The 13,255-nt window shown below is 39.0% G+C and overlaps 2 protein-coding genes across 2 annotated transcripts; both read right to left on the minus strand.

Annotated features, from left to right (window-relative positions):
- Window positions 1-525: 525 nt before the first annotated feature.
- Window positions 526-4,971, minus strand: LOC139210091 (taste receptor type 1 member 1-like). The gene is made up of 6 exons (XM_070840058.1): window positions 4,790-4,971; window positions 4,288-4,585; window positions 3,388-4,113; window positions 2,841-3,047; window positions 1,822-1,942; window positions 526-1,454 (listed from the first exon to the last, which is right to left on the minus strand). The coding sequence occupies exons 1-6, from the start codon at window positions 4,969-4,971 to the stop codon at window positions 526-528; spliced, it is 2,463 nt and encodes an 820-aa protein (XP_070696159.1).
- Window positions 4,972-9,072: 4,101 nt separating this feature from the next.
- Window positions 9,073-13,111, minus strand: LOC139209735 (taste receptor type 1 member 1-like). The gene is made up of 6 exons (XM_070839572.1): window positions 12,926-13,111; window positions 12,337-12,646; window positions 11,487-12,212; window positions 10,705-10,911; window positions 10,329-10,449; window positions 9,073-10,104 (listed from the first exon to the last, which is right to left on the minus strand). The coding sequence occupies exons 1-6, from the start codon at window positions 13,105-13,107 to the stop codon at window positions 9,110-9,112; spliced, it is 2,541 nt and encodes an 846-aa protein (XP_070695673.1). The 5' UTR covers window positions 13,108-13,111; the 3' UTR covers window positions 9,073-9,109.
- Window positions 13,112-13,255: the final 144 nt, after the last annotated feature.

The following is a 13,255-nucleotide window of genomic DNA, read 5'->3' on the forward strand; positions in this document are numbered from 1 at the left end:
AAGCAAGAAAGTTCCACATTTTGGGAAATATGCGCTTTCTTCCTGTGAGTGAGATGAGAAGATGGATACCAGAGAAAGTGCTATCATTCACTTCTCATTTGACTCTTTGCATGACAATAAATGTGTATTTCCCAAAATGTTGAATTATTCCTTTAGTGAGACCTGAGCAATTGAGCAGAAACATCAGAAGTGACTTATCCATCACAATTACAATTAGAGGGAAGCAACTTTCCTCATTACTGATTAAAAGTATCAGCCATATACACAAAGGCTCTTACTAAGAATCGTTACCAAAAGCCTCTGTTCAGAAATAGGACATGCTGTTTGTTTATCGATACATTCCACAAAAATAACAAACTACAATGTTATACAATATATGCACAAAACATTACTTTACAACTATTGGTAGAGAAACACAGAGAAAAAGATTTAAATCACAATGTACTCTAAAAAAAAAATAATTAGCAGAGGACCTGAGGTCCATCTGTTTTCCTTTCTGCAAAGACACATAGTTACTGAAGGCAACTACTGGCTAATTGTTTTGGTATAACTCTGAATGAGACCTTGGAAGTACTGCGGTGTATTTTTCTTGGGTTGAAAAATGATGATGTAACATTTTGGGATGAAATACCACAACAAAAAGGAGTAAAGACTGGATAGTAGGGCCAGAGCATTCAGAGTTTGGATGTACTTGCCATGGTAAAGCATGTGCTCAGTGGCAAAGATGATCCAGATGAGGATCAGCAGGAGAAGACAGTAGGTTATTGCTTTGGCCTCATTGTAATTTTTTGGAAGGTCTTTTCCCATGTAGGAGAAAATAAAGCAAAGGGAGCACAACAATATAAATAAAACTATAGAACCAGTAGTTGCTTTAATACTGATGTCACAGCCAAGTATGATTTTGTCTGGGTACCAAAATGTATCATTGTATGGTCTGGGAGGAGCATAAGAATAGCCAATAACAAGCAGGAGCGCCTGAGTAACAAATGCCACAGTGATGACCAGCCATTGGCCGTGATATTTCATCCACCAACTGTGGAGCTTTGGAATCTTTGCAGCCATTTTGAAAATGCAAACAATCTGAAAAGAGCGCACAACAAAACACGCTATACAAACAGTGTAGAACAAAAGAAATGGCAGGAACCTCAAAATACAAAAGGAAAGTGTTGGCTTGTCAAAGTAAAAGAACACACTGAGACTAGACAGACTGAGGCAGCCTAAAATTAGGAAGCACATGGGTCCCCCAGCAGATCTGACAACAGGTGTGTTGTAGTTGATGGCAAAGAGAACAGACACAGCTAGTGTGAGACCCACCAAGACCCAGGCCCCCACCATGATGAGTATAGCCCCACTGTCTGTGAATGAGACATATTCCACCACCCGCAGACTGCACGATGTGCTTCCTTCTGCAGACCATTCTGTCTCCTTACAGGGGATGCAATTGTAGGGATCCTCTGTTTTATACAAAAGAAGGACAAATCATCAATAAAGTTAAAAAAAAGATTATATAGCTAACGAAGAAGTGTTCCATTTTTCAAAACTGAAAACAAAAAGTAACAATCATAGTAATAACCAACCTGATTAATTTACACAAGACAAGAAGGTATAGCATAATGAAGGGAAACGTGACACAGAAGGCAATAGAAAATCCTTTTAATGGTAATCTTTTTCTGATTAAGACTTCATTGACATTCAAATTCATTGACAGATCAGAGTGGAAATTGAAGACTACATATATAGCTGTGTCCAAGCCATGTAAGTCATGAAGAACATGACAGAACTGTTTTAAACTCATCTTCTTCCTCATGGAAAATAATTTACCTGTGCTGTTGATATAAGTTCCGTTTCGACAGACAAGACAATTGAAGCAGCAATTGTGGATTCCATTTTGTATTTTGGCATATCCTAAAGGACACTCCTCAGAACACTGCGACGTGGGCACCTGTACAAGACAAATATTTAATAGCAAAATAAGTGAAGCAAAGAGAATACTGTGAAGGATGGAGGCAAATGAAAGGGACGTGACTGTCACAACAGTGTATACACCAACATCATTCGTAAAATGTGAACACCCTTTTACACTTTGAATAACATTTTTTAGACATCCTTTGAAATGACACCATATACGACCACCACCTGTTTCTTGATAATGTGTTTAGCCCTCATCACTATCACCAAACCAATGCATGAACACATCAAAACATCCCTGTGGTAAGAGGGGGAAAAACAAGACGATCGCCATGTACTGTTTTAAAGGCCCCATATTATGCAAATTCACATTTTCATGTTTTTTTCAACATAAACATTTGTCCCTGATGTGCCTACACTACTTAGCACTACCTACACTACTAAACTTCCACCACCAGATGCTTCTGTCTTTTTCTCCTGCTCCATCTTTCAGTAAATGTGTATGAAAACAGGCCGTTTAGATTTTGCTCCCTTTATGATGTCAAAAGGGGATCTGTTGATCATGTGACCTCCTCCAGTCCTTCAGCAGGCCGACTGTCCCCGTCCACTAAAAACCACCTCATTCCACCTTGCTGTCCGCCATAGTTTTGTCCTCACAAACACCAGCTCCTGGTAACACGAAGACGTAAAACAAGAGCGAAGCAGCAGATTGTTCTGTTCTTCTAAAACAGAGTGTTTAGACAGAGGCTGAAAACGACTGCAACAGCCATGTCTGGTATGAGAAAAATCTGTTTTTCAACATTGAATCATGGAAACCTATTCTCGTAGGACCTCCAAATACAAGTATGAACTTGACAAAGTACAGAATATGGGACCTTTTAAGCTTTGATAAACTGAATTACATCACACATAATCAGAAAAAAACAACTTACTTGTCCGTTGCTGTGCCACTGAATTTTGGTGTTGTTGATGAAGAAATGGAGGGAAGGGTGAAATTTATAAAAGCCAATCTTCTCTGCATCGCCACTGCTGTTCCAGAAAACTAAGGAATATGATCCATACTTGGGGTCACCATTCTCATCAAATTCAATACTCAGGTTTAAAAGTGTAAAGTGTGACGTCTTCAGCTCGGCTAGAACCTGATGTGGGTACATAAAGTTTAGACTACCATTACTTATTTTGATTTCACATTGATTAAAGAGGTTTTTAGGCATTTATCCTGTTTCTCTTTTAGAGGGTACTTTGTACATCTTGGTAGAGCTTTGAATTAATTTGAATTAATATCGGTTTTAATTGTACATTGATGATGCACAATTTTTAAATATGATATATATGCGATGACAAAACACAAATTAGACCAGTATTTTGAGTTATGATTGGCTTAGCTACAGTTTAAATCATCATAATTGCTCATAATCATAAATGTGAAACAGTCAGATGGCTAAATTAAGTGAATAATCTGATTATTTGTATACTTACCATATGTGGGTACACTGTAATATTTTCATTACATCTGCCAGCTCCACATTGCAAGGCATTGTGTAAGGCATGGGCGATGGCGTACACAGCAGAATAAACAGGAAAAGAGAAAGACGGGTCCGCAGTAAGGATATCATCTGCTGTCAGGCTACTGCAGTTGCAAACCTGATTGCAAAACATATTTTGTTCTGCATTTTCACAATGAGTCTGGTTTTTGGAGGAATAGATAAAATCATTGAAACCAGGTATTGTCACCACTGGCTGAGACACCCCAAGAACAGTTCCAATATTCTTGATTCCTTCCTTCTTGCGGAGGTTCTTGTTTAGGGACCATGTGTCACCTGCTATCCACACCTTGTCTGTGATATTCAGTTGTACTGCTGACTCAATGAGAGCTTCAGCAGTCATTTTTGGAGCAAAAACAATAATGATAGGTACCCTCTGTGCCTCTATTTGTTTGAACATTGAGGAGTAATTTGTATTGTCGTTGAGATCGTTGGTGTACGCCAGGCAGATCTTAGTATCCCTTATCCTCTTCACAAACAAGTCCCGTCCATCACTGCCATAGTCATTATCACTGTTAAGGAAAGCAACCCAACGCCAGTTGAAGTGCAGAATGATATTAACAATCACTCCTATGATGTCTTTATTTGAATGCACTGTTCGTAGGAAGGAGGGGAATTTTTTTTTCTCTGAGAAGGCAGAGGCAGCAGCTCCATAACTGACCTATTATAAGAGCAATACAGAAGTTCTCATTATGTTCAGTGACTGTAAATTCTCAAATGTCAAGTTAAATCCTGTTTCAAATTTGAAAAAGATTAAGAATGGCAATACCTTATATTAACTGGCAGTATTTATAAGTGGGAGAAAATGTTATAACACTATATTTGGCAAACTTACCATAGGAATGAGATCCATCATGAACAAGGGGGATACAGTTAGGGCGTTGGTGCTTGAAAAAGGGCCGACCACTGCTATCACTTTGGACAGATTCTTCTGTGGTTCACCCCAAGGTTGGATCAAGCCATTGACTGAGATTAGTTGAAAAATTCCTGGGAAATTCTGTACGTCTGAGCAGTGGTCAAATATCTCATAACCGAGAGATACATTTGGCAGAAGGTTTGTGGAGTTATTGATTTCCTCTACAGTGAATCTCATCAACTGAAACCTCCGATAATTTGGGATAAGGAAGAGTTGACTGTAAACAGAGGGAAGCACGATTATCTTTCAGTTAACATTATCAGTCTTCTTAATTCTACACACATATGGACACTACACACATTTGGAGGATAGATGTACTATAAAGCATTACCTATTGACCTGTGGACAGTCTGGCTTCGTAAGGGTTTGTCATTAGTTTCAACATGAGAAGGTATTTAGCCAGATTTATTATAATACTCACCTGGAGCAGTCAGTGGCTTCTGGTCTGTCTTGATAAACAGGGGCACTGACATGATGAATATCAATAAGTCCACCTATCAAATAATCTCCTTCCAGTTGAAAGTCTGAGGCTGGGACAGTGCACTCAGGAAAGGCCTGTAAAATAGATTCAAGCAGACACAGAAAAGCAAGGAAATGTTTCATTGTCGTAATTACCATTTACCAGTCTGATGCGACCTCTAATGGGTTAGATCTCTGCCTTTTAATAAGCAATGTGATGCTTGTAATGGCAAACCCCCAGTGTTAATTTCCATGTACTTGGGAATGCATGACTTCAGATGTCATAAATACGTACCTGCCAGTGGTTTGAGGAGAATACCCAAAGTAGTATGCAAAAAACTGTATACACTTTCTGTGATGACTACATGTACCATTTAGCAGTTTTATGAGCAAGCATATTTAATACCTCTATCATGAATTAATCTGGTAATTGTGATTAATCCATCTTTTACACAAGACTGACATGTGTCTCACTGTTTAGGTGCAAGGAGACCAGTGCACATGTTGACAGCTTGTAAAACACATTTAACCCAAAGCCAATATGGATGGTAGCGCGACACAGCCTAGTTGGCTTTCTTCTCTTCCTGCTTTGGTACACAAGAGGACACAGAATTATGCACAAATAAGTTATAGTCAAACAAGATTTTATACAAACTGTCAATAGTCAACACAAAAAGATGTTGCCTCAATGCTCATTGTGAAACAATTTGCAGTATTTTTACTTCATCCATCATTTCTCCAATGGTTAGAACTACTTAAAGTTTTAAGTCTGATTTATATTGTTTGAAAATTTGGAATAGGGATGATCTACTTATGACAGGAGTGAAGTAAAGATGAAGTGCAGATGAGGTCGTAAGATGACATTAGGACACAAACAAACACACACAAATTAATCAATTCAACCAGATATTTTTTTTATATGCTGAAATGCTACATCCTCTTACAAATAAGCTCTGCATGACTTCAGCTTTGGCCACAAAGGTCGTTTGAAAGGAGTTCATTTGCAATCGCTCTGTGGATGACTGATTGATGGCCATGAGGTGGACGTCTCTAACCAAAGTTTGAATTCAGACAACCTCCTGGGGGAAGTGCAGAACTCCTCACTCTGCTTGGTATGAGGGGCTGGGCCCTCATCTGCAGGGCAGATAGCTTATAGGGTGATATTGTGGTTAGTAAAAATGGAAGCCACATGGGATGTGTGTGTAGTACTTTACAGGTCGTTGTGCGAGGCAGTTATTGCTGTGAAATGTTTGCACTTTACTTCCAAGAGTTCACTTGCTAATCAAAAGTATATACTGTCTATTATATATTTTATTACATATCTTTGTTGAATACTCGATTCTGATTGGTCAATTATGGCATTCTGTGGTCTGTTATTTCAGTATTGCAGATTGTTGCTATGTAAAACCCACCGTTGCTATGGATGCAGTTGAAATAGTGGAAGCAATACAATCATTTTTAAATCAAGAAAATAGCTTGTTGTCAAAATGTTGATTTCTATAGTTTGATTCTGTGTAATCAGTGGGATAATGTACATAGAACGGTGATCATTATTATAAAATGAACCATGATGGGATGATGCAGGACCCTGACACAAAACGGAGGGGTCTTGAATCATCCTGACAATATTGGAAAGTTTTATTAACACTGATAGAAGCTCCCTGTACATTATCCCTTACTTATTACATGGCTTTGTTGAATACTGGATTCTGGTTGGTCAATTACGGCACTTTACGGTCTGTAATTTCTGTCTAGCACTTGTATACTACTAATAGTATTAGTAAGTAGAGAAATTAGTAAATTGAGGTGAATAGGGGTAGAGGTTTGATTCTTACATGGACAAACCATCTTAGAGGTATAAAGCAGGCTCTTTTTTGGCTTGAGATGAAAGAAAATATTAAAAAACAATGCAACAGTAAACACACAATGAGACATTAAAGTAATGAATAAATACTATATTTTCAAAAATGGAAACTTTGTGCACCCATAAAGATACAGAGACACACTGATACAAGCAATGACACTGACAATTTTGACAATGACAATTTTAGCATACAGTAGAAGCCTTTTTATTACTCCAGTGTTATGAGTTAAATTCCAAAGTTCATGCACACACAAACTCCACAGTATCTGAATCTGTACAACATCTGCAAAGAAATCTTGTCATTGTACACCCTGATTTTTTTTACACAGGTATATTTGAAGTGAGCCTGTAGTGAAGCCTGAGGAGAACATAATAGTGAAGTGCTGCCTCCATGTGTCCATTAGTGTTATTGCAACCTCAAAAAAGGAAAAACACACACATTTCTTTTTCACCTTCTTACTTTATCATTCTTCCTGTTAAATACGTAACTGCTGTAAATGTACATATATAAATAAATGAAGCAACAAAACTAGCTGTATGAGGATTATAAATGAATGTGTTTGTTGGGCTGTTGAATAATGTAAACCCCTATAATATTTTAAAGTGTATGTTAAAGACATAATGTACATTTGAAATTAAGTTTTAAACCATATGTCAGCAACATCCTCTTTGATGAAGTTTTCAAGTGCAAAGACACAATTACTGCCATCGTGGGATGTGTGTCAGAGGGGAACGACTGTGAATACAGGAAGGTCATCACGGACTTTGTCGACTAGTGTGGACAGAACAACCTCCTAGTCAACGCCAGCAAGACGAAAGAGATGGTGGTCGACTTCCACAGGAAACCCTCCATCACTGCACCAGTGAACATCCAGGGACTTGACATCGAGAGAGTGAGGACATACAAGTACCTGGGTGTTCACCTTAATAACAAACTGGACTGGACAGACAACACTGACTCTCTCTATAAGAGGGGTCAGAGTCGACTATACCTGCTGAGGAGGCTAGGATCCTTTGGAGTGAGCAGACCACTCCTGAGGACCTTCTTCGAGACTTTGGTGGCATCTGTGGTCTCGTGTACAGTGGTGTGTTGGGGAGGGAGGTGTTCTGAGCGGGACAAGAACAGGCTCAACAGACTGATAAAGAGAGCCAGCTCAGTCTGTGGCCATCCCCTGGACTCCATAGAGGTGGTGGGAGAGAGGAGGACCTTGACCAAACTGTCCTCCATCATGGACAACACCTCCCACCCTCTGCATCAGACTGTAGGGGCCTTAAGCAGCTCCTTCAGCGAAAGACTGATACACCCTAAATGCAAGAAGGAGCGCTTCCGCAGGTCCTTCATCCCGACTGCAGTCAGACTGTATAATGCTGCATTATAGTCTGCAGCACCAACCACAATCACCACCTATGCACTTTATTACTATTATTATTACATAAACTGTGCAATAATTTCACATCCCATTCCACCTCACCCTGTTGTTGTTTTTCTGTAATTATTGTGTATTTAATTGTTTCTTTGTGTATATAGGTTTTTCCTCTGTATATATTATATTATTGCTATTTAATTTTCTGTTTCTTTAACTGTGTGCTTTTGTCTGTCCCCTTGAGCTGCTGTAACAGCAAACTTTCCCCCACTGAGGGATTAATAAACGATATCTAATCTAATCTACGACGACTTAACTGTAATGACATCCCTATCAGCCTCAGTTGTACTTTGGGTTTAGTGCTACTTAGCAAGTGTTTGCATGCTAATGGGCTAAACTAAGATGATGATCATAGTAAATATTATATCTGCTTAGAATTGGCACATAATTATTGTGAGCATGTTAATATACTTACACTAACATTTAGCTTAAGGCACTACTGAGCCTAAAAGTACAGCCTCACAGAGCCGCTGGCACGGCTGTAGACTTGTCTGTTTTGTTCAGTTTACGAAGTCAGAGGCTCTGCGTTGGACTTAAAGATATAAGATACTGTATATGAAACAACTGTATGAAAACATCTTGTTTAAGTGTTAGTCACTTTATATTGTTATAGCAAATTTCAACATGTTTATTGACCTCAGTAAACATATATCATACCCTGATGAGCCAGATGGTTTGTTACACAGAAACATCTAGGAAGTCCTCAGTTTTTAAATGGACGTTCAAAAAATACTTGGCAGGCGATATAGCAAAGTTTTAACTCTCACGAAACACAAGCCACAAGCACACAAGCACATAACTTAGTGACTGGCAAGTTGGATATTTACATGATGGTGATTCTGCAAATCCAGCTGCCTTTTATGGTTACATATAGCATATAAGCAATCAAAAATATCTGTAACATGATTAGGTTACAACAAAACAAGACAACAAAGATTTAAACTTCTATGTACTTTTTAGACCATCTACTCCAAAAAGCCAAATTATCACCCTTTCATTGATAGTATCTAGAAGGCCTGGAAGCATCAGTTCTTCTGTTTCTTGTAGCACTTACTGAAGGCAACTCTTGGCCAATTGTTTTGGTATAATTCTGAATGAGACCTTGGAAGTACTGCTGTGTATTTTTGAATGACTGAAAAATAATGATGTAACATTTTGGGAGGAAATAAAACAACAAAAAGGAGTAAAGACTGGATAGTACTGCCAGAGCCTTTAGCGTTGAGATGTATTTGCCACGGTAAAGGATGTATATAGTGGCAAAGATGACCCAGGTGAGGAGCAGCAGGAGGAGGCAGAAGGTTATTGCTTTGGCCTCATTGTAATTTTTTGGAAGGTCTTTTCCCATGTAGGAGAAAATAAAGCAAAGGGAGCACAACAATAAAAATAAAACCACAGAACCAGAGAGGGCTTTAAGATTGATGTCACAACCGAGTATAGTTTTGTCCGGGTAAGAAAGAGTATCATTGTATGGTCTGGGGGGAGCATAAGAATAGCCAATAGCAAGCAGGAGCACCTGAGTAACAAATGCCACAGTGATGACCAGCCATTGGCCGTGATATTTCATCAACCAACTGTGGAGCTTTGGAAACTCGGCAGCTACTTTGAAAATGTAAACAATCTGAAAAGAGCGCACAACAAAACACGCTATACAAACAGTGTAGAACAAAAGAAATGGCAGCAACTGCAAGATACAGAAGGAAATTGTTGGCTTGTCAAAGTGAAAGAACACACTGAGACTAGACAGACTGAGGCAGCCTAAAATTAGGAAGCACATGGGTCCCCCAGCAGATCTGACAACAGGTGTGTTGTAGTTGATGGCAAAGAGAACAGACACAGCTAGTGTGAGACCCACCAAGACCCAGGCCCCCACCATGATGAGTATAGCCCCACTGTCTGTGAATGAGACATATTCCACCACCCGCAGACTGCACGATGTACTTCCTTCTTCAGACCATTCTGTCTCCTTACAGGGGATGCAATTGTTATCCTCTGTTCAACATAAAAGACAGACAGTTTGTCAATGACGTTAACAAAGGCTGGCTTTTAAATAATCCTGTCTCCTTAAAGAGAGTTCAAACAGCAGAGGAAACAGTATTAGACCTTCTCTCATAATCATAATATCTCATAGTCTGATACTGTCAAACCCTTTTAACTATGAAAACGCTTAACAAAAATTACAGCACTCATTTTCTTTCTCATGTATAATAAGTTACCTGTGATGTTGACATAAGTTCCATTTGGACAGATTTCACAATCAAAGCAGCATTTATGGATTCCATCTTGCCTTTTTGCTTGTCCTGTTGAACATTCTTGGGAACACAGTGAAGTAGGCACCTGTACAAGACAATTATTTAGCAGAAAATCAAACATAACTGCGGTAAATAGAATACCTAGACAGGTGAATAATCTCCTTTCCTTGATGTTTCTGATACTGTTTTTTACTGCTGTCAGAGCTATAAATGAACATGTCTTTGGCCACATGTGCACTCATCCACACACACATCCCTGCAGAAGTGAGAAAACCAAAACAAAATATTTTTTAATCAACATTTACTGTATAAAGTCTTGGTAGGAAAAAAAACAACTTACTCCTTGTTTTGTGTACCACTGAATTTTGCTGTCGTCAATAAGGAACTTCGATGATGGGCGAAAATGATAAGAGCCGACTTCCTGTGCATCGCCACTGTGATTCCAGAAAACTATAGAATAGGATCCATGCATGGGGTCACCATTCTCATCAAACTCAATGCTGCGGTTTAAAAGTGTAAAGTTTGACTTTTTCAGCTCTGCTAGAACCTGATGTGGACAAACAGAGTTCAGATTAATTGCATGTGTTCACATTGAACAAGAATTGTTGCACAAATATTTGAGGCACAGTAGTGTGATGAAGTGGCTTATCAGATTGTACACTCCATCTCTGAAATGTCTTTTTTGAGATTTCAATACCAAAGCAACGTTTCCATTAGAGTAGAGAGCATGCACATCCAGGTGTAGCATCAGCTAACTCTATTCTGAAGGCAGAAATCAGACAAAACATTTGCCCACTGTGCTGGTAGCTCACAGTAAATTAGATATGATAGAGCAATAATCCAACCTCACGCAGATCTAATGAGATTAAAACAAAGTATATAAAGTATGCTATTAGAGCCACCATTAGAGTGTGCAGATCTGAATGTTTGATAGTTTTAATTTTATTCTATGAATTTGAAGGCGTTGTTCACGTCTCTTGTATATAAGAAAACAGACCGGTGTTTTGTGTAATGATTGGTCACTTTCAAACAGGGCTTGTCTGTCTTATTAGAAACATAAAGGGCCAAGAATAGGATGGTAAGAATACATTAAAGGAATTCTCACATTGTTTCTGTACTCACCATATGTGGGTACACTGTAATGTTTTCATTACATCTGCCAGCTCCACATTGCAAGGCATTGTGTAAGGCATGGGCGATGGCGTACACAGCAGAATAAACAGGAAAAGAGAAAGACGGGTCCGCAGTAAGGATATCATCTGCTGTCAGGCTACTGCAGTTGCAAACCTGATTGCAAAACATATTTTGTTCTGCATTTTCACAATGAGTCTGGCTTTTGGAGGAATAGATAAAATCATTGAAACCAGGTATTGTCTCTCGTGACTCAGAAACCCCAAGTACGGTTCCAACATTTTTGATTCCTTCCTTCTTGGGGAGCTTCTTATTTAAGGACCATGCATCCCCTGCTATCCACACCTTGTCTGTGATATTCAGTCGTATTGCTGACTCAATGAGAGCTTCAGCCGTCCATTCAGCCGCAAAAACAATGATGATACGTATCTTCTGTGCCTGTATCGGTTTGAATATTGTGGAGTAATTTGTGTTGAAATTGAGGCCTTTGGTGTACGCCAGGCAGATCTTAGTATCCTTTATCATCTTCATGAACAAATCCCGTCCATCATTGCCATAATCATCATCAATGTTAAGGAAAGCAACCCAGCGCCATTTGAAGTGCTGCACAATGTGAACAATCACTTCTATGATGTCTTTATTGGGATGCACTGTTCGTAGGAAAGAGGGAAAACCCTGTTTTCTTGAAAAGACAGAGCTAGCAGCTCCATAGCTGACCTGTTAAAAGAGTAATAGTCATTTCCACTGACTGAATTCAAGTTAAAAGCTTGTTACAGAACTGTTTTTATTACTTCATTTATTTGGTAAAAAGTTGGTAAAATACAATAGTAGACAAATTTACCATAGGAATGAGATTCATCATGAACAGTGGAGCTGCAGTCCGTGTCTCTGTACTTGTGTAAGTTCCGACCACTGCTATCACTTTGGACAGATTCCCCTGTGTCCAGAGCTCTGTGTCAGTCCAAGGTCTGACTGAGCCATCGACTGATAGGAGCTTTAAAACTCCTGGGAAATTCTGTGTGTCCGAGCAGTGGTCAAATATCTCATAGCCAAGAGATACATTTGGCAGTAGGTTGCTTGAGTTATTGATTTCCTCTACAGTGAATCTCATCAACTGAAACCTCCGATAACTTGAAAGAATGAAGCTTTGACTGAAAATACAGGAGCATAAGAATACCTTTCATGGTTCAAGTATTCGTATTTGTGAGGTCTGTACAGACATAGATATCTAAATCATGAGTCCATGGAACAAGAACTGAGGTCAATAACACACACTTGATGTCTTTCAATACTGATATTACAGCAGGTAATTGGTTTTGGAGTGAATGTACTTCTAGCTGGAACTATTGACCTGAGCTTTGAGGCAAAACACTTGAATGTAATAATAATGTAATCTAAACATATTCACTCAGTTTTACTATAAAACTCACCTGGAGCATTCAATGAATCCTGGTCTGTCGCCATAAACGGGGCCAGTGGCATGATGAATATCAAAAAGTCCACCTAACAAATAATCTCCTCCCAGGTGAAACTCTGAGGCTAGAACAGTACATTGAGCCAAGGCATGTAAAAGAGTTCTCAGGAGATACAGAGAAGCAAGGAACCGTTCCATTGCTGTGGTTACCATTCACCAATCTGATGTGAACTCTTCAAGGTACGAGCCTCTGCCTTCAGTTGGTTATCAGACGCACACAGACCCATTAATGGACAGAGAAGAATAAGCAAATCAGTATGCAAAAACTATCTAACCTGCTGCAGCA

The sequence above is a fragment of the Pempheris klunzingeri genome, chromosome 11, assembly GCF_042242105.1.
Source record: "Pempheris klunzingeri isolate RE-2024b chromosome 11, fPemKlu1.hap1, whole genome shotgun sequence".
Classification (NCBI taxonomy): domain Eukaryota; kingdom Metazoa; phylum Chordata; class Actinopteri; order Acropomatiformes; family Pempheridae; genus Pempheris; species Pempheris klunzingeri.